Raw genomic sequence first — 19,754 nt, 5'->3', positions numbered from 1 at the left:
TCTAGTGTTACAATGCTTTGGTTCAATTTTATTAAAAATGTCTTAAGTTGTATTATTCAAACCTATTTTACTTTTTTTGTATGCAATCTCATCAAGCCCTGTTTTCAAAACCTTGAGTCAATTGGTACCTATTCGCCAAATATATATATATATATATATATATATATATATATATATATATATGCAATAAGCAAAAGATAAGTAAAAGAACATTTCAGTATAAAGCACTCTTTTACAGAGAAAAGAAAACTTCTACCATCGACAAGTAAGTTCTGGATTTAGTGTAACTATGAAAGGCAGCTTCTTATGTTTTCTGTATTCTTACATGTACGACTCTTTCCTTCTTACTAATCAGGTAAAAAAATATAAAGAATTACTTGCAATTGCTCTAAGCAGCAGGTTGACACAAAGAGAAATGAACTAAGACAAGGGAAAAAGATCAAAAAAATTTAAGAAGTAGTTTTTTGGTTTAAGGTCTCTTTGGGGTCATATAAATATGTATATTTTTTTTCCTAATTAAGAGAAAATTTTAGTGCAGAGATTCTTAACTACAATTCTACATTATTTAAAAGATCATGTTGTCTTTCTACTGAACAATGCACAGGACCATAAAGCTTTTGGACAGAGTGTTGAAGAGTTTGAACTGGTTCCTCAAAATTAAGTAGAATTATCTGATAAAGACACATTGATTTTAGATACCCTAATAGGCAGAAATTGTCAATGACTTCACAAATCCAAATTATGGTAACCTGACACTAAGAGCAAATCTACAAAATCAAAAATCTTAGAATTTCACATTTTTGAGATTTATTCTTTCAATTCATTAGCATATTATCCTAATGAAGTAAAGACAACAAAGGAATTTCTGTGCTTCTTCGTTATTGTGCATTACTGAGCTATCGAACAAATCAATTATGTCACTGAATAGGTACTATGCCCCCAACAAACTTTAATTAACCAAATATCAATTAAGTACTTATTAGCATGTAGGAACCATGCTCAGCTCTGAGAATAAAAATGAAACAGTCCCCGCCCTCCAGGAGCTTATATTTTAATGGGGGAGACATAATCACATCTAAGTACATAGAGATCATAAAAAAAGTGAATAGAAAGAAATCTGAATTTCCAGTCAGCTAGAAAACTAGTAAATAGCCAAGTACTTGCTAAACAGTGGAGATTTAACAGGTGGGGAGAAGTATATAATAATGACTCAGTTCTTTTGGATGTTTCAATATCCACATGGGAATTCATTCATTCTCTCTCTCTCTCTCTCTCTCTCTCTCTCTCTCTCTCTCTCTCTCTCTCTCTCTCTCTCTCTCTCTCTCTCTCTCTCTCTCTTTCTCTCTCTCTCTCTCTCTCTGCTTGAAAATTCATAATAATCCTCCCAAATAATAAAAAACTAACTCAAAATGAGGAAGAAAAATTTCTAGCTTCTCTAATCTAGTGCCATTTGACGGCATATCTAAGAACAATGAAATGAACTAGCCCTTGGGCAGTTGCTTTTCCCATCTCTTTAAATGTGATTCCCACCCCCACCCCCAGTGGTCTAAAGTTTTTATGGGTTAGGAGTCACCAAATATATTATTTTTAATCTATTTTAAAAGATTCACAACTGAGGACAGCTAGGTGGCTCAGTAGACTAAGAGCCAGGCTTAGAGATGAGAGGTCCTCGGTTCAAATCTGCCCTCAGAAACTTCCTAGTTGTGCGGCCAAGTCATTTGACTCCCATTGCCTAATCCCTGTCATTCTTCTGCCTTACAGACATAGTGTTGATTCTAAGACAGAAGCTAAAGGTTTTTTTTTTTTTAATTCACAACTGGACCTGAAGACTGAAAAGGAGTTCTGTTGTTGCTGTTGTTTTAACTAGACAAGAATGAACAATGTCAGCACAGGAAATTATCAGCTATTTGATTTAGCCACATCAATGATAATATCTTGAGAAGACAAAGATAAGCCAGTGATTGATTCTGTGACACTGAAATTTAATAAACCTACTCCAAAGAAAATTCTTAATGCTTTAAATAAAATATACTGAAGTAGAAAATATACCAAAGTAGAAATTACCAACTAAAACAAAATAACCTTTTAATGAACAACAATTAATTAGTTATATTTCTTATCATACAGATGAAAACTTAAAAGGTTGTCGAGAAGGAGAACAGGGTACAGCAAACATCTTAGTGGATTTTTAATTTGTGATGGCTATATTTTGCAAAGTAAATAACTGACTTGTGAAACAAACACAACACAAGAGAACTATAATTAATTTAGCATGCACAAAGACCTTGCCAAAATTCTCAGTGGCTCCTTCAAATGCTCCTACCTTGTCATTGGTGTCTAATACAATCGTGCTGTGCCTCCACTTTGTTAACACTATGGGTTCCTGTAGCCTCCTGTCCAGGCTCCTACTTTTAATTATTTCTCTTTGCTGCTGCTGGGAAGCATTATACTAAAGAAAACAAAATATCCATTATAAATAACAGAAACACAAAGAGCATTTTGACATAATGAAAGCCAGATGAGTTACATGTTTGGTATTTCAAGAAGGTATCATTATTAGATGATCACAAATTAGGATCAATTATTTAACTTGTTTGATGTCTCAGTTTCTTCATCTGAAAAAGGATGAAGTGGGATTAGATGATTTCTGAGGACCCCTTCAGATATCAAATCCTAGGGCAGGTTCTTATTTTTTAGTTTTACTTTGAAAACCATACACACAAAAACATAATAAGTAGTCTTGTGTTCTTTCTTTTTTCTCTTCAAGACCAAACACACAATGGCTTGTTTCTCTGAAATAGCACATAGGAGTTCACCTAATGGGTAATGGTAGTGTTTGACACTGCCATGAAAGCATAAAAAACTAATGCCTGACTTCCAGCTCCAACCTCCCATTCGCCAAATGAGGCACAAAGCCAACCTAGTGGACTCAAACACTAAATAAAGTCGATGAGTTAGGCTTCTCTATCCTAAGGCTGGTTAACAGCAAAATCTTAAAAAAAAAAAAAGGGTTCATAATGCCTTCCCTTGGGAAGGAACACTACTATTATCATTCACTAAATAAAACCACAGAAAAAGACATATTTCCATTTAAGCACAAAGTTTTTATTTTTTGTGCTTTTTTCTTTTTATAAAATGTTTAGTAACAGCAACAAATTCTAAAGCTTGAAAGGGTTATTGAACTCCTGGGGTAAAGTTTCCCCCTGTGTTTTAAGTTCTATATTGGTGCTACAATATGAATAAAGGCTCCAAGTATTTTAAGATCATGAACAGATTAACTACTGAGTTCTATGCAAAGGATTTTGCTTAAGTATAAATTCTCTATGTCAAAAGAAAAAACTAACATAGCTAACCATAATTTAACTATACTAATTATAACAAATGTTAAAAATTATGCCAAATGAAAATTATAATTTTTTTACATTTAAAAATAACTATATCTAGCATTAATAGTGTCTTAAGACTTACAAAACACTTTACAAATTTCATCTCATTTGATCCTCACAACAACCTTGGAAGGTAGGTATTGTTATTATTCAATCTTTATAAGTGAGAAAACTAAGGTAGGCAAATCAGGAGACTTGCCCACTTAGCTAGTAAATGTCTGAGGCTGACTTTAAACTCATGTATTCCTGACTCCGGGCCTAGCATTCTATCCACTATACTGTTCAGTTGTCCTACTAGTCAGTTGCAATAAAATAATAAAGTTAATCCAATTTTTGAAATTACTTTTGGTCAACGGCACCTCTCCAATTCAACCCCACCAGAACCAACTGAAAAAAACAATCACGTAGAGGTTTAATTTGGAAAGACAAAGTATAGAAACAACCCAGTTTCAGTTATATAAATTATTTTTGCTATATTATATTACTCATTCTTTTTTAAAAGTGCATTTTTACTAGGGCAGTTTGGTGGCTTAGTGGACAGAGAGCTAGGCCTAGAAATGGGGGATATTGGGTTAAAATTTGACCTCACACACTTTCTAGCTACGTGACCATGGGCAAGTCACTTAACCCCAACTGCCTAGCCGAACACTCAGTATTTATTCTAAGACAGAAGGTGAGGGCTTTTAAATAAATAATGTATTTACTGATTTACTTTTTTTATCACCATAATTTCCTCCAGAATCCATCCTCTTCCCCAGAGCCATCTCACTATTAAAAAAATAGCATTTTTTTAGAAGAAAAAGAGGGAAAAAATTATTTAAACTGATGACAAATAAAAAAAGGTGTGGAAAAAATATGCAATGTACAACACTTGCAGACCTTCTACTTCTGCAGACAATGGAGCTTTCTTCTCTCAATTCATATAGTTGTTACTCTAGTCCAGGTCCTCATTACATCACCTGAATTACTGTACTGTCCTCTATATCCCTGATCAGCTTCTTCTTCCTTCTCTAATTTATCCTTAATTCAACTGTCAAATTGATACTCCTACTAAACAGATCTGAAATTATAACTCTTCTGCTTAAAAATCTTGTCTCTGGCTCCCAAATGCATCTAACATACAAATCCCTGTCTAGTATTTCCCATATATAGTAGCATTTCCCAATCTGACTCCAACTGCTTCTAGAATGGTCTAAAAGTACTTCCTCCTTCACATGCTATATCCCAGCCAAACTAGCCTATTTCCTGTTTTCCATTCAGGACATTCCATTTCCCCACTCTGTGCTACCACACATACACCTCCCACAAAATGTCTTTGTAAACCTGCATAATGGGTTCTTATCTATGAACATACTGTTCCCAACAGACTATCAGTTCTTTAAGGACAAGGCATGCATCACTGTTTTTATCTGAAAATCCAATCTCCCCACCAGTGTCTTGTTAAACAGCAAGAATTAATATTTATACTTTTAATGCTAAACCAACCAAATTACTAAGGAGATACCTTTATAGAACTTGATGAAATAGTAACAAAAAATCATTTGGAAAAAATAAAAGCTCTAGAAATATATCGATAGAAATAATGAAGAGAATTAAGGAGGAATGAGGCAATGTACTTCCATATGTCAAATTATATTACAAAGTAGCAGTTACCCAAAACCATCTGGTACTGTTAAAAAATAGAAAAATTGATTAAATGGAACAAACCAGACAAGGAAGAATAGAAACAATGGAACTCAAGAATACAGTGTTTGATAAAACGGAACACAAAAATTACCTGGGAAAAAAATCTTTACATGACATGATCCAAACCACTAGGAAAACTGGAAAGCAATCTAGCAAAAATTAGGCCCAGACTAATACTTTATATATTTTAAATGGGTGCACAACTTTATTATTAAAGATCATAGTTTAAAAAATTTTGAAGAAAATTAAATCATTTACTTCTTATAGCTATGAGTAGGATATGTATTCTTAAGCAAGAAATAGAGCAATCACAAAAGATAAAATAGAGAGAAGTATGATTACATGAAACTGAAAAGCTTCTGCACAAACCAAATTAATGCTCCTAGGATAAGAAGGGAAGTAGTTGAATGGAAGAAAAAAACCTGTATATAAAATTTCTCTGATAAGAGTTTGGTTTTGTAAATATAAATTTTGCAAGTTCTAAAAATAAAATATTTAGATGGAAAAACTGTTCCAACATAGGTTCAAAACTGTTTAACTCACCAATCAGGTTCAAACTGTTCGGATACTTTTAATAGAGGTAATCAAAAGTATCCTCAGTGATGAAGTGAAGCTCAAATGTGAACTTCCCTTCAGGGCCAGGCACAAGGGTGCTAAAGAGACTCATTATAAATAAAGTATTTATTGAAATATATACAGTTAAGTAAAGGATTTCTAATTCTAAGGGATTCTAAATCCATCCGAATAAACTCCCAGGGTCCACAAGGAACCACCTCTCCTGTGTTTCACAGGCTACACTAATCCTCCCTGATCTGACTAACCCAAATTTATACTATCTAAATAAAAATTACTGCTAATATCCTTATAAATCTTAACTTTGCCTTCAAATTATGAAATAGCAAAGACTAGGTGGTTGAGTCTCAACAAGAATCAATTTAGGACTCAGAGTCTGTTAAACCAAAGACCAGGTTTTTCTTTGGCCTTCTCAGATATAAACCAATCTATAAAACAACAGATATTCAATAGTGTTTCCCAAGTTGGGAAAGGAAAATCCTGAGCTCCTTCAGATCTTTCCCTCAGACAGAGAGAGAGGCAAAGATGTTACCTCCTCCAGCTCTGGGAGTCTCTGAGAGTGTCTCTGCCAACTGCCAGGGAGAGAAATTAACTTAGAAAAAATGGTTGTAACTGTCACATCTAAAATTAACATGCTCTCTCAGCTCTGTTTCAAACTCCAGCTCTTTTCTCAAGCAACCACTTTACTTCTTATCCCTAAACTAATAAAACAATACTTATTTTCTAATATCATCCTTACAGTTTCCAAGAATACAAAAAATATATATAAATGACTAAAAGCCATTCCCCAATAATTAAGGGGGTCAAAGGATAGGAACAGTTATAAAAAGAATTGCAAAGTATTCACAATCACATGAAAGAATGCTCCAAATCACTAATAAGAAGAGAAATGCAAATCAATACAAGCCAGGACAAATGAATGAATAAATGAGATGACACCTCATTTCATCTCCTGAAAATGGGAAAAGTTGCCAGAAAATGGCAAAAGAGTGTTGGAGAGGCTGTGGAATAACAGGCACACTACTGCATTGTTGGTGGAGCAGTGAAATGGCACCACCATACTGGAAAGCAATTTTGAAATATGCAAATAAGGTGACTAAAATGTTCATATTCTTTGAACCACAGTCTCCATTACTGGATTTATTCTCCAAGGAAATGATCAATCAATAAGAAAGTCCTCATATACATCAAAATATTTATCACAGTACTTTGTGTGATAGTAAAGAGCTGGAAACAAAATAGGAATCAGTCTGAGGGAATGGCTAAACAAATTATTGCACATGAATGTAATGGAATATTAATGTGTTACAAGAAATAATACAAAGAAGAATGGAAAGATCTAAATAAAGTGAAACAGAATGAAATGAGCAGAGCAAAAAAAATATAGATAAAACAACTACAATAAAGTAAATAGAAAGAAAAACCCCAAACAAAGCAAAAGTTAAGGGAACAAAATCATAAACATCAAGCATAACTTAAATGAGGAAACATGAAGAGACATTCACCAAACCAACCTTTCATGGAGGTGGAAGATCCATAGGTGTTAAACATTGCATGTTTTCATATTTTTTAAATCTATTGATCAGTTGTGCAGATTTTTTCCCTCTTTTTCTTGTCTTTAAAAATATTTTTTATATAATATACTTCTCTCAGAGGGGTAGGTGAAACAATAGTGGAAAAATTATGTTAATAAAAACTTGCTCATAAAAATTTAATAAACTATGGTTAAATAAATAGAATAGATTTTGACAATAAATTGTCAAAAGACAATTTATATTAAGTATAAAAGAGAACTGGTTATATGTTTGTGTCATCTATTTAGAAGAAATTAAATATGCTAATTTTTAATTGAAAAAATCATTCTCAGGGATTCTCTTAAAACAACACTAAAAATTAAGCTTTATTTTTCAAACAGTTTAAAAAGTAAAATAGGTTATAGATTTTTTTTTTACCTTTGGTAATTCCCATTCTGATCGAGATCCATCTGCACTGTAATAATATTGTCTCCCTTGATCATCAAAATGCTTCAACCACTTAAAAAAAAAAGAGAGAGAGAAAGAGAGAAAGAGAGAGAGAGAGAGAGAGAGAGAGAGAGAGAGAGAGAGAGAGAGAGAGAGAGAGAGAGAGAAAGGATAAGTGTAGGTTTGAGAAGTATATATAATCCATGATCTTGAATTCTTTCGTTCCTAATGCTTTTCCCATTATTTGATGAAAGGAATATAATGCACATGTAAAGCAAAAATTTAACTTATTTCCCCCACTAAAGACAGGTTATGTCAATGGTAAATGAGGTTTTTCACTTCTTTTCCTCAAAGTCATCCATCTAGCTTATGAGTCACAATTGCATCTTGAAATGGATCTTCCTAGGGCTACATAAACTATAATCTCCATTACAACAAAGGTAGGAGATGAAACAATGGATGGAAGTTTTAGGGAGACAAATTTCAGCTCACTAGAAAATAAGTTTTATAACAATAAAAGCTATCCATTTATTAAACAAGTGAATTGCTTATAACTGGTTCTGTTGCATATAAGAAATGAAACTAAAAGATCTTTAAGATTCCTTCCTATTCTAAAACATATATTCTATGAATCATGAAACCATAGAAAAATATTTTAAAATTAAAAATAAAATAAAAATAAAACACTAGCATGTGAAAATGCACATATTAAGAAGCACATCAAGAAATAATATGGCAATTCCAAGAAAGTATAATAAAAGCAAGTGGATTTTTAAAAAATTTTAGGGCATTGCAACTTAGAATAATTCATTATTCACTTAATAGAATTCTACTTGACCTTTACTCTAAAAGGCTGCCTTATCCTATGGGTATCAGTTAGGAGAACTACTATCAAAACACAACAATAGCATATCAGTAGCCATTTAAAAGTATAAAGGCAGGGTAAAGGAAAAAAGAGAGTGAACTATTACCCACTAAAATATTTAGGATTTGACTGCTACATAAAAACTCTGCCAAATGTAAACTACCAATCACTCGGCCATAGATAATATTAACTGTCTGACACAATCAAATTTCTCTTTCCAAATCCAAACTAATGCATTTATGAAGAATGAGTTTGAAATATGACTTACTTTTAAAAAAAAAAGAAAGTATGGACTAACCCAAGATATATTCTCATACTCCATCTATTATAATACTGGTATATGAAAACAATTCCAACCCCAATTAACTATATGACAAATAACTAGATATAACAAACAGAACATGAATTAGAGGAATTATAACGATATTCAAGGCTGCCTTACAAAGCACAACACAAAAAATATGATCCTAAAAGAAAAGTAGAAAAAAAAAAACAAAGAAAATAGAATAGTTTAATAGAAAGAATAAAAAGGAAGATCCATTCTTTAGAATGCAATGCAGTAATAGTAGTGGTAGTCTCTCGGTAACCGAGAATGACAATTGTCTTTGTGCATTATCATCTATTGATGCAATGCAGTACACCTTCTTAAACAGATGCTGGTAATACAGTTAATAACAATAACTGGCCATAGCTTAAAACCATCAATCTGTAGTTAACCATAATGACCTTAACAGTCATTAACAATATAAATCTAGAATTACTGTTATGAATATTTTCAGTAAACTTTACAATAGTAACACTATGGTATTAACTATAGTATTATTTTATGCAGATTTCACCAACTTAGAGACTTAGGTGATAAGAAAAAAAGTACCTTTTCATTAGTATAGTCACTGGTATATAAGGTATGCCCACGTTCATCCAACTCTTCTGACCAGCCCTTTGGAGGAGAACCACACTGACTATCTGACTGGTTGTAACAAGAACTGTAGTAGTTTTCTTCCGATGAAAGAAGCTAGAAGTAGTCAGAAACATAAGGATTGTTTCTTTCGATATAAATACGTAGCAGTTCAAAATTAAGAGATCAATTTAATCTGGCTTGAAAGATCTGAAAATAGGGAAGGGTATGGGGAAGAGTGTCATATGTGTTTTTAACAGAGAAATTGACAAATCCTCAAAACCCACAAATTTTTAAAACTTTACACATAAATATCAAAATTTTAATAAGAAAATGTTAGGGTGAGACGGTTTTTAAATTGAAGAGTTCAAGGGCTGGTGAATTCAATTTTATGCACGCAAACTTTTATCTGCATGCAGTTAGAAAAGGACTTTAAGTACCCTTTAAGGGAAGCTTGAAAACATCAAGACTTAAAAAAAAGGGGGGAGGGGTCCCCAGTTACCATCATATAAACCTACAATAAACCTCTCAGATTGATGTTCCTTTCCTCCTCTCTTTGCTTTTTTCATTAATAATACTAACTTATAAATACAATATTAAAATCTGTTTCTTGAGTTTTAAGATGTTATTTAGAAAATGAAATCACTCTTGATTGGTTCCCATACACTAATACTTAGAATACATTGAGAATTTCAAGTATTTTAATATTTTAAAAGGTACCTAGAGTTTTAATAATAGATTTGAAATGATCACATGATCACTGTAAATACCAGCAAAAGGTAAAAGGGTTTGCAGCAGTTTTTATTGAGTTAACACTCTCTTCTCTTTTAAAGCATCACATAATTCACAAAGCAAGGTAAACATCTTAATTAAAAGAAGACCAATGTACTCGACAGAGAAAACACACAATATATACAGAATAGCAGGCAGGTCCCAATGACATAGACAGTCAAAACCACACAAATCTGTGGAATAGGATCTAGATCCTTCCTCAATATCAATGAGAGCAGCACTGTGCTTTTCTATGCCAAAAATATCCATCATCTTAACCCAGCAGGGGATTTAGTCTGTAAGAGTCAAATTTTTTTGATTCTATGTTTTGATTTCAGAGGAAAGGAAATTTCGAGTGAACACAGAAATTTATCTTCTATCATTTATGGAATGAAATGTAGTGTCTAGCATACATTAGATTCTTAATAATGCTTGTGGGCTAAATTGAATATGGGAGTCTACAGAGATTCTAACTTAATTCCTAGTCCAAAGAATACAACAAAGAGGGATACCAAAGGTAAAAATGAACGAAAATATGTAATCTTCACTTTTGGAATGTTTTAAAAAATTTGGTAGATTCCTATTTAAAACAAACAAAACTATTCTATAAGTAAGTAGGTAGGTAGCATTTGGATAGAGTCCTGGATTTGAACTAAAGAAGATCTAAGTTCAAATCCTACCGCTGACACTCATTAGCTAAGTGACAAAGGGCAAATTATTTAACATTTCTCAGTTTTATTTTCTCAACCATATAATGGAAACAACAATATTTACCTTATAAAGTGCTGTTCTAAGGCTCAAATAGATAACATATGTGAAGCACTACACAAAACTTAAAACACTATATACATGTTGTTATTATCATGTAAGTAACAATAGTAAGTGTAAATGATAGGAGACCTACCAAGTATCTTTATTTTAGAGTTTAATTATCTTCATTTACATGCACTAAATTATTTTGCTACAGAATTCATTTTATTTTCTGTTTATTCAATTCATGAAATTAAATGTTCATTTAGCAAAGGTGTTAGCTGCACTAATACTTAAAAACTTTTTTTTACTGATAAGTTCCCCTAGCTCAAAGAAAGACTCAAATAATCAACATATTTAAAATTGATTGGGAAAAGTTCAGAACTCACAAGCAAAACAGCATTGACAAATACAGAAATGAAAAGTAGAGCAAAAAAAAGTTTAAAAATAGGGGAAAATAGGGTCTATTAAATCTAGGTTAAAAACTTTCAAAGAGCATTATGCAGCAGAGTAAGCTTTCATGGGAAAAAATATTTTTAGAAAGCCCAACAAAATGCAACAAAACCAACAAATTAGGAAAAATATAAAGTCTCTGCTTGTGAAAGACTAATATCATAGTATAATTTTAAAAAAGTTTTCCTAATTGGACTTAAAGCTTTAAAATTTGGATATGTCCCTTCACTACTTTTTGTTAAAAAGGAAATTTTACTCAAAATTAAATTGGAAACACTAAGGGCTACATAAAGGGGCAACTAGGTGGCACAGTGGTTAGAGGGCAGGGATAAGAAGATTCATCTGCCTGAGATTCAAATCTGACCTCAAACATCCTAGCTATGTGATCCTGGGATCTGTTACCCTAAAAAAAGAACTACATATCCCAAGAGCCCACTGACTTCCTGTCATTACATACTTCCTATAGATAGAGGATAAAGGACGTGGGCTTTGGAGGCTCCTGCTCTCTGATGTAGAATCAGCATTGATGGTGGTGAGTGGGGTTGACTAAAAAATGGCTAACCAGCCATGGGCATGTGGTCTTTATTTGGATTCCTCTTTATTCCTTGATTTCTAATGATCATTAATAAATCTATTAAAATACTATTATAGAGATTTAATTTTAACTTTTACATTGATGGCAAGCACTAGTCGGAGAAGAACCTCTCAAATTTTTAAGATAGCCTAGATAAAAAAAATTTAAGCCACATTCTCCTACCAAGGCTTTTTGCCCACCCCACCCATGCTTACAAACTCCAACTCTCTTTGGAGCTGCTGCGTTTTTCTTTTCCTACTTTTTGCCCGGTTGCTTGTGGTGTTGCTGATACTGCTTCCTCCTGATCTTCTGGACCCAGATTGTTCACCTGGCTCCAGCCCCTGGCCTCCAGAAATTCTCCTCCTAATCTCCAGCTCCAATCCTAAATGGGCCTCCACCCCGACCCTGATCACTTTTGCTGCCTCTGCTGGGCTGATTGCTGCCACTGAGAAGCTAGGAGTTGCTCCTCAGGGAAGAGAGTAAAAAAAACCAGGGTGGTTTTTTTTTTTTTCCTTAGGCAATGATTAGCCTCCTAACTCCCTCTGGGGAAACTAGCATTTTACCTCAGGGGAGACAGGGAGAAGGGAGAGACTCTTCCAAACAGGAAGTTGATTGCAATCATGGTGTATTCTATGAAAGAGCATTGCATTACCTATTTCAAACAGCTTCCAGCTTTAGGATGTTTTTTCTTTCTACTACTGATCCTTTCAATTATCTTACCTGAGATTCAGGGGAGAAATTCATCCCCCTACAACCCTTTGCCATTTGGGCCTGCCCAGTTTGAGATTCCTAAAACCCATGTTCTCCCTCACTATGGGATGTCCCACAGTGCTGATAATAGGGATCTGAATTTTAGAAAAAGGAACTTTAAAGGGTCTGGAGGTGAAATTTTAAGCCTTTTCAGGCTTTTTTTTTTAATGAAAGTCTCTATCTTATTGTATTTTGCTGATTTTTTTAAGATTTAATTTTGTTTTAACTTCATATATTAAATGCATTCAATACTGTTCTGTTACACTGAATCATTTTAATCTACTGTTTTAACTATTATATATATTCTGTTACCCTTCCCTTATGACTACTGAACAAAATACTGTAAAATATTTTAAAAACCCATAAACAGCCTTTTATTTTTCCATTTTGCATTTGCTAATTTTCACATAGATGATGGATGGACTCAACCTGGCTAACAACCTTTAGAGAATTTAATTGTAATGTTAAGGGGTCTTCAGAAATAATTTTAATTAACTAGTAGTTTCTGAATGAATGGGCTTTTTATATTTATATTTTAAAGAATGTTGTATTAAAGGTAGAAAAACAAAGAAATGTTCCTGCCAAGGTATTTCTATGAAGCAGGAAGCCAAAAAGAGCTCCTGCAAAATTCTTCAGTTTAATTTACTTCCACCAGAACAATCTAGATTTCTTGGTGATGTTCTAGACCCAAATAAATTTTACTTTGTCTAAAAATATATTTGCCAAGGTTGAAAGATTTGCTACATCTGTAAAAATTGTGACAAATATTAATCAGTTCAAAGGGGGGTTTTTTGTCATAGAGCAACATATATGGAATATGATAGTGGGTTTGTTTGCTATTGTCATTAAATGGGCTATTATAATATTGGGGATTTTGAAACTTTTTGAATGTGCATTACATGTTGTACTATTGTTCTTTATAAAAAACTGTTACTTTGTGAAAATCATTTGCTTGTACTCACAGTGGATCATGGTCAGGTTTGAAGAGGAAATGGATCTCATTTTTGGTGAGAAACCGTTGTATTCTACATTTCCTTAGCTGACAAAGTGTAATTGTATTTTAAGCTATATATTTTGGGTTTTTAAAACTCTTTTATTATTGTTTTTGCTTGCATGTGCAATATACTCATTTAAGTTTATTTTTTCTCTCTGTTTTGTATTTGAAGTGCATGTCACCAGCATTGAGAAGATTTTCTTTAACTTTTTTGATTTTGCAGTAATATAAGTTTAAAATATATTTGCTCTATAATGTCAATGCATGCCCCCAAAAGCTTGAGACTATAAAAATGATGACACTGATTGTTTAAAAAAGAATTATGGGACTTTGCTTAATAATTCTGTCTGGTTCCAAGACAAGAAAATATAAAAAGAACCAGTGCACAGTGCCAAAGAAGCACAAAGCTAAACTGCATAGTGCCTATCCAGCACAAGGTCAAAGAGACCAACCAATCCCAGTGGAATTCATGAAAATTTTGTGTCACGACAAGAGGACTTGAACTTGTTTGGGGTTCGAGGTTGTGGCTGTTTAACATGTGTTAAAGGCAGGTCTTCCTTGTCTCACATTATATCAAGTATCTCAAATTTGGATTCTACCTGGCTCCTATAATCTAGTCCCTTTTCTGTCTTTCATGGTGTGGCAAACTTTCTATAGTCCTTGCTACTGATTGGGTAAATGCATAATTGCTGAAATAATTTTAATTGGGCCTTAATTCAAGGGCCTGTTATGGATTTATTTTTCCTTTACTTAGAATTTTTACACATAAGACTTTGATAGTCTATATTTCATCCAGAACTTACTTTTTTTTTAAACTTGGATTTAAAAAAATTTTTTTTTATTTCTCTTGCCAATTGATTCATATACCTCGTAACTCAGCCATGCATCCCTAAGTGATCCCTGTCTTTTTCAACACCCTCCTTCAGGGGGGAATGTATTATTATTATTTTAAATTGCAAATTTTAAATTCTTTTTGAAAGTTATTTTAGGTTAAGAAACATGCTACCTCTCCAAATCCAGAAAATGAACTCTTCTTAGAAGGCACCATGAAGATGCCTCCACAGACCACAAGCTACATCAAGAAGATCCAGAATGAAGTTTGGGTGTGGTTGATTGAACATTTAATTTGAATGTATACTCTTATGCCAAAAGGGGACTGCCCCCTAACTAGCTTTTTGTCAATGCACCTAGCAATTATTGGTTTTGTTCTCTTTTCCTCTTATCCTCAAATTATTATAATTTCAAAATTGGTATGTTTACAAGACCCACTGGAAAGATTAGTCTTCCGCGGGTCTCAGGGGGGGGAATGTATGATTGAAAATCTGTTACCCTAATAAAAGAACTACATATCCCAAGAGCCCACTGACTTCCTGTCATTATATACTTCCTATAGATAGAGGATAAAGGACGTGGGCTTTGGAGGCTCCTGCTCTCTGATGTAGAATCAGCATTGATGGTGGTGAGTGGGGTTGACTAAAAAATGGCTAACCAGCCATGGGCATGTGGTCTTTATTTTGTATCTTCTTTATTCCTTGATTTCTAATGATCATTAATAAATCTCTTAAAATATTATTATTGAGATTTAATTTTAACTTTTACATACGTAACTGTTTGCCTCAGTTTACTCATCTGCAAAATGATCTGGAGAACAAAATGGCAAATCACTCCATTATCTTTGCCAAGAAAATCCTAAATGGGGTCACAGAGTCAGACAAAATAAAAAATGACTGAACAACAACAAAAAAGTAATATAAAAGACTACATAGTTATCTTTTCTAAGAAGAATAAAAGTAATAAGGGAAATAAATAACCTAGCAAGTAAAAATACTAATTAAGCCACAAGTAGAAGTGCTAATAATCCCTTTAAAAACATGACACTACATATTTGAAGATAACATTTCCTATTTATATATGTATGAAAATATGAAGTACAATAAAATATATTATTTAAATTAGATGTATACACATATATAGCCACAAACACACTATACTGTAATGACTGTTTATTAGAACTGCACTTATACCTTGGGTACATAAGAGAAAGAAAATAAATTTTGAGAGGAAGGCCAGAAAAACATAAGGCACATGGTTAGAAATGTTTTGGGCAGCAAGCAGGTCATAATATTTTCCACAATAAATGTATGATGATGGTTCCCACAGCCAGTACTCTCTCATTCATCAGGGCTACTCTTTCTTCAGCCACATTATTATTAAGAAGAACAACAACTTTTACTGTTTGAGAAAGCAATACAAAAATGCTTAAAATAAAACCATCCCCAGAACAAAAGCTACTCTACTTTTTTTTTACTTGATTTTTAACAACTTTTTTTAAAAAGTCACTTTCATTCAAGTTTTGTAAGCTTATACCTATAAAATCAGCATATATCTTACTCTTATCAATGAACACCATTCTTTCTGTTAACAGGATTGGCAATTTTTTCACCCCCAAATGGATAATTTATTAAACTTACTTATTTGGGGAAAAATCATCAACTCCTTGAATAATTAATCAAAAATGACAGACTCTCACACCAAAATGGCCTTGGGTGTGTGGACTGGTACTGCCACGCTTGTAGTCCAATCTGGTTCCCCTTGATGAAAGAGATGCTCACCAATACAACATATGTGCCACAGTTCCTCTGCCCTTGCCCATATCTTCTAGTCCGACATCAACCTTGGACAATCAGTAGCTAAGTCCCCATCAGCAGAGTGTATATTGGAATGTAGAGGAGGATGAGACTAGGGAAAAAAAGGAAGGGGAACTTTCTTTCTCAAAGCTACAGTTGGGAATGATGCAAACAGACCCAAGAAATATAAATGAGAGAAGGTGGGTACCCCATGAGCCAGCCAGCTCAACTAATTATCTTTCAGTAGAGGACTCTTTGACTTTCCACTGCTGCTCCCTAAAACTGCCTACACAGTTGGTTTCTATTGATTGGGGTCATAGCACCAGAAAGAATAAAGTGTCCAAAGGCCTGCTAACTGAAAATCTTGGCACTAAAGCCCGAATGAACCATGCAAAAGCTCTGGAGGATCTCTAGATGTCCTCTCTCAGAACCAAGGACAAAAGAGGTAGTGAGAGTTTCCTAAAAAAAAAAAATGTTATGACATGGCAAGTCTGGAATAGCAAATGCTCAACCCAGCAGGAAGAGATACTTCAATAATAGTCTGTTTCTTGGTCTCCTGTCCTGATCCTCTGCTTTTCCCATTATATAAATGGGAACTCAAGTCCCACCACATACATTCCTGGAAAACTAGGTTCCTGGGAGTGGTAGGTGGTTATTAGGGGGTGAGAACAGAGGCAGTTACAGACTGGTGCTACTCCATGACTGGAAGAGGATTCTGGAGACTCCATTAACATCAAATGAAGGTGGTACACAGCTCTAAAAGCAGTCTCTTCAGGGGGTGCTTCTTGTCTATCCTGAGAAGAAAGGGAAGCATGTGGTTCATACAAAACCCCCCAACTCAATCCTATAAGTAAATTACCTAGAATATGCCCTGGCTTTCCCTCCACATTTTTAACAAATAGATACTGGTACCTACATTACATGTAATAGAGCCAATCAGATTGATGAGGGGCAGGATGCTCAAAAGACTGAGTTACATGTTATATGATAATATAATTTATTTAATCACATAATTTGTAAGTTTCTACTTTTTAAGCAAATAGACTCAAATCTTATTTAGAGCTTCACTAATTCAAATAATTCTAAAACAGATGGGGTTGGCTGACATTTATTTACACTAAAAATTAAAAATTATTTTCTCAGTAAATTATCAGTGTAAAAAAAGACTAGAAATGTTCACCTAGTCAAAGAAATATTTTTAACCAACTTAGAACCATTCCTTTTTAGGATGATACTTTTATAAATTAATTCCAAAACTAGCTAGTATTTTTTAAATGAAATTTGAATTACTATATGTACTTGAAAGGTATTCCTTCCTAAACTGTCTTTCCAGCTGATCTAGATTTTCATATATAAACTATGGCATGTCTTACCAAGCTGGAAAGGGTTCCATATATTGATATAGCAGTGTCTGTTATCAGAGGACCAGCCTAGATAATTTCAGGAGTTTACCAGCAGAACACTAGAACACTGTTTCCCAAGTGATGATTAGGGGTTGGGAGTGGGGGTTGGGGGTGGGGAAGGGCCACAAAGACCATCCATTAAGTCATGGATAAGCTACAATTTGCATCAGTAGAAAGAATACCAAAGGAGTGAAGAAATCAGAACGTATTTAATTCCAGAGATGATACTATATATTTTCATTCAGAATGGAGAAAACTATTGAAATGAGTAATTGAACATTTGAAAGAATAAAATGGCAGCAAGAGTTAACTGTCAAAATTTGCTGAAAAGTCACAGGATTTTAAAATTAGTCTTTCTAGAACCTTAAAGATCATCTTTTTCAACTCTTCAGTTTACAGATAAGAAATAAATAGTAATCTGAAAAAATGCTTGCTGTCCATGAATTCATTGTTAACTAAGCATGTTTTAACTATTTTCTCTCATATAACAAGCTATCTTAACAGTAAACAAGAGAAAAATAAAAAATAACTAATATAGCCTAATAAAAAATTTGAGGCAGATCAATAGTATATGGTATTAGATTATATTAGATTTGAACAGGAGAATCTGGGCTCAAATCTGAGCTCTGTCACTGCAATTTAATACCTGTCTGACCATCACTTAACCCATCTGGGTCTCATTTTCTTCACTTGCAAAATTCAGAGGCTAGACTAGATTAATCACTGGGATCCTATTAGCACCAAACCTAAGAGCTGAGCAATGGATAAGCAATTGTTAAAATGCTTACTATGTCCCAGACACATAAGCCTGGTGATACAAAGAAAAGCAAAAATATAGCCCCTGTTCTCAAGGAACTAACAATCTTACATTACTTAATGATTCTCTGATAATAAGCAAAGTTGCTATCTATTTGACTGAGTTAAGTTATATAGCTCCCTTTCCTTCACCTTCTTCCATGATCCTAAAAAGTTGGACAAGTTGTTCCACCCAACTATAAGGAGCTGTTTGTGCTCTTTGATTACAGTAACTAAGCTCTGCAAATAAATTACATACATGAAGCTATTTATCTTTAGGTAAGCTATTATGAGGAAAATTACCAACACAAATAAAATGAAGATAGATAATAATACTTAGCACTTCTGAGGCTATGGATGCTTTACTACTTGTCTATGACACAAATATAACATCTATAGAAAGAAAATTCTTCATTTACCTTTCCTTCAAATAATAATGAAAGAGAAAGCTTTGATGACTGTCATGGATTGATTCCTTAAAACAATCATACCTCTTGATCTCCTGAATTCTGGCAATCTCCTTTGTTTATGTTGGCATCTCGAGTCCATCGAGGTGGTTTCCAGGTTCTTTCCTGTGTTCCTCTGTTGTAGTAATAACAACGTCCTGTACTATCTTTATGAGTTTCCCATTCTCCATTAATCTGAATAGCAGGACTGCCAGGAAGAGGGGGGAGTGCAGACTGGGATATTTTCAGTTCTTGTAGATTAGCATAGACAGGAGAATCTGGTCTTCCTTGATTTGGTGGTGTAGTTGGCTATTGGAATAAATTTAGAATATTTTATTTTCAGATGAAATTATATTCATAAACTCCCAGTTAACAAAAAGGTCATTTATAAAACATACATTATTATCTATGTAATTTTATTAACAAAAATGTATATATTCTTCAATAGGAGACATCTGCTATGTAGTTGAAGATGTAGAATTTGGGCAAAAAAGGGATAAAACTGAAAATGGTAAGACTTATTAAATAGTTTTCTTCCAACCAAAGAAATACTAAAATATGAGTTAGAATCAATAGATTTGAATCCTGGCTCTGCTATTACCTATCCATATTACCTTGAATAAGAAACAAACTCTTTGATTCTATTTCTTCCTCAATAAAGAGGGTGTTGACCTATTTTCAAAATTCTATGATTATGTGCAAATAATAGAAAAATTATTTCTTGAAAATATGGCTAAAAATTTAAAATTTTTAAAATTTTTTGAAGATTAAAATTCTAAAACTATAAACTAAAAAAAAGTCTTCTAACAAGTCAACAATTAG

General features: G+C 33.4%; 1 protein-coding gene across 19 annotated transcripts in view; it reads right to left on the bottom strand.

Moving 5' to 3' along the window:
* ARHGAP12 (Rho GTPase activating protein 12) overlaps positions 1-19,754 on the bottom strand; it is a 146,112-nt gene that overhangs the window by 48,183 nt on the left and 78,175 nt on the right. For 12 of the 19 annotated variants that reach the window (XM_007504786.3, XM_007504781.2, XM_007504782.3 and 9 more), the window contains 4 exons: positions 18,978-19,241; positions 9,346-9,486; positions 7,598-7,678; positions 2,324-2,449 (listed from right to left, as the gene is read on the bottom strand). In XM_007504786.3, coding sequence (XP_007504848.1) covers positions 2,324-2,449; positions 7,598-7,678; positions 9,346-9,486; positions 18,978-19,241 — 612 coding nt within the window. The remainder of the gene's footprint in view (positions 1-2,323; positions 2,450-7,597; positions 7,679-9,345; positions 9,487-18,977; positions 19,242-19,754) is intronic. The other 7 variants (XM_056800053.1, XM_056800056.1, XM_056800057.1 and 4 more) reach the window with 3 other exon arrangements.

Source organism: Monodelphis domestica, chromosome 5 (assembly GCF_027887165.1).
Source record: "Monodelphis domestica isolate mMonDom1 chromosome 5, mMonDom1.pri, whole genome shotgun sequence".
NCBI lineage: Eukaryota > Metazoa > Chordata > Mammalia > Didelphimorphia > Didelphidae > Monodelphis > Monodelphis domestica.
The sequence above is the reverse complement of the archived record's forward strand: the minus strand, read 5'-3'. Positions and strand labels throughout refer to the sequence as shown.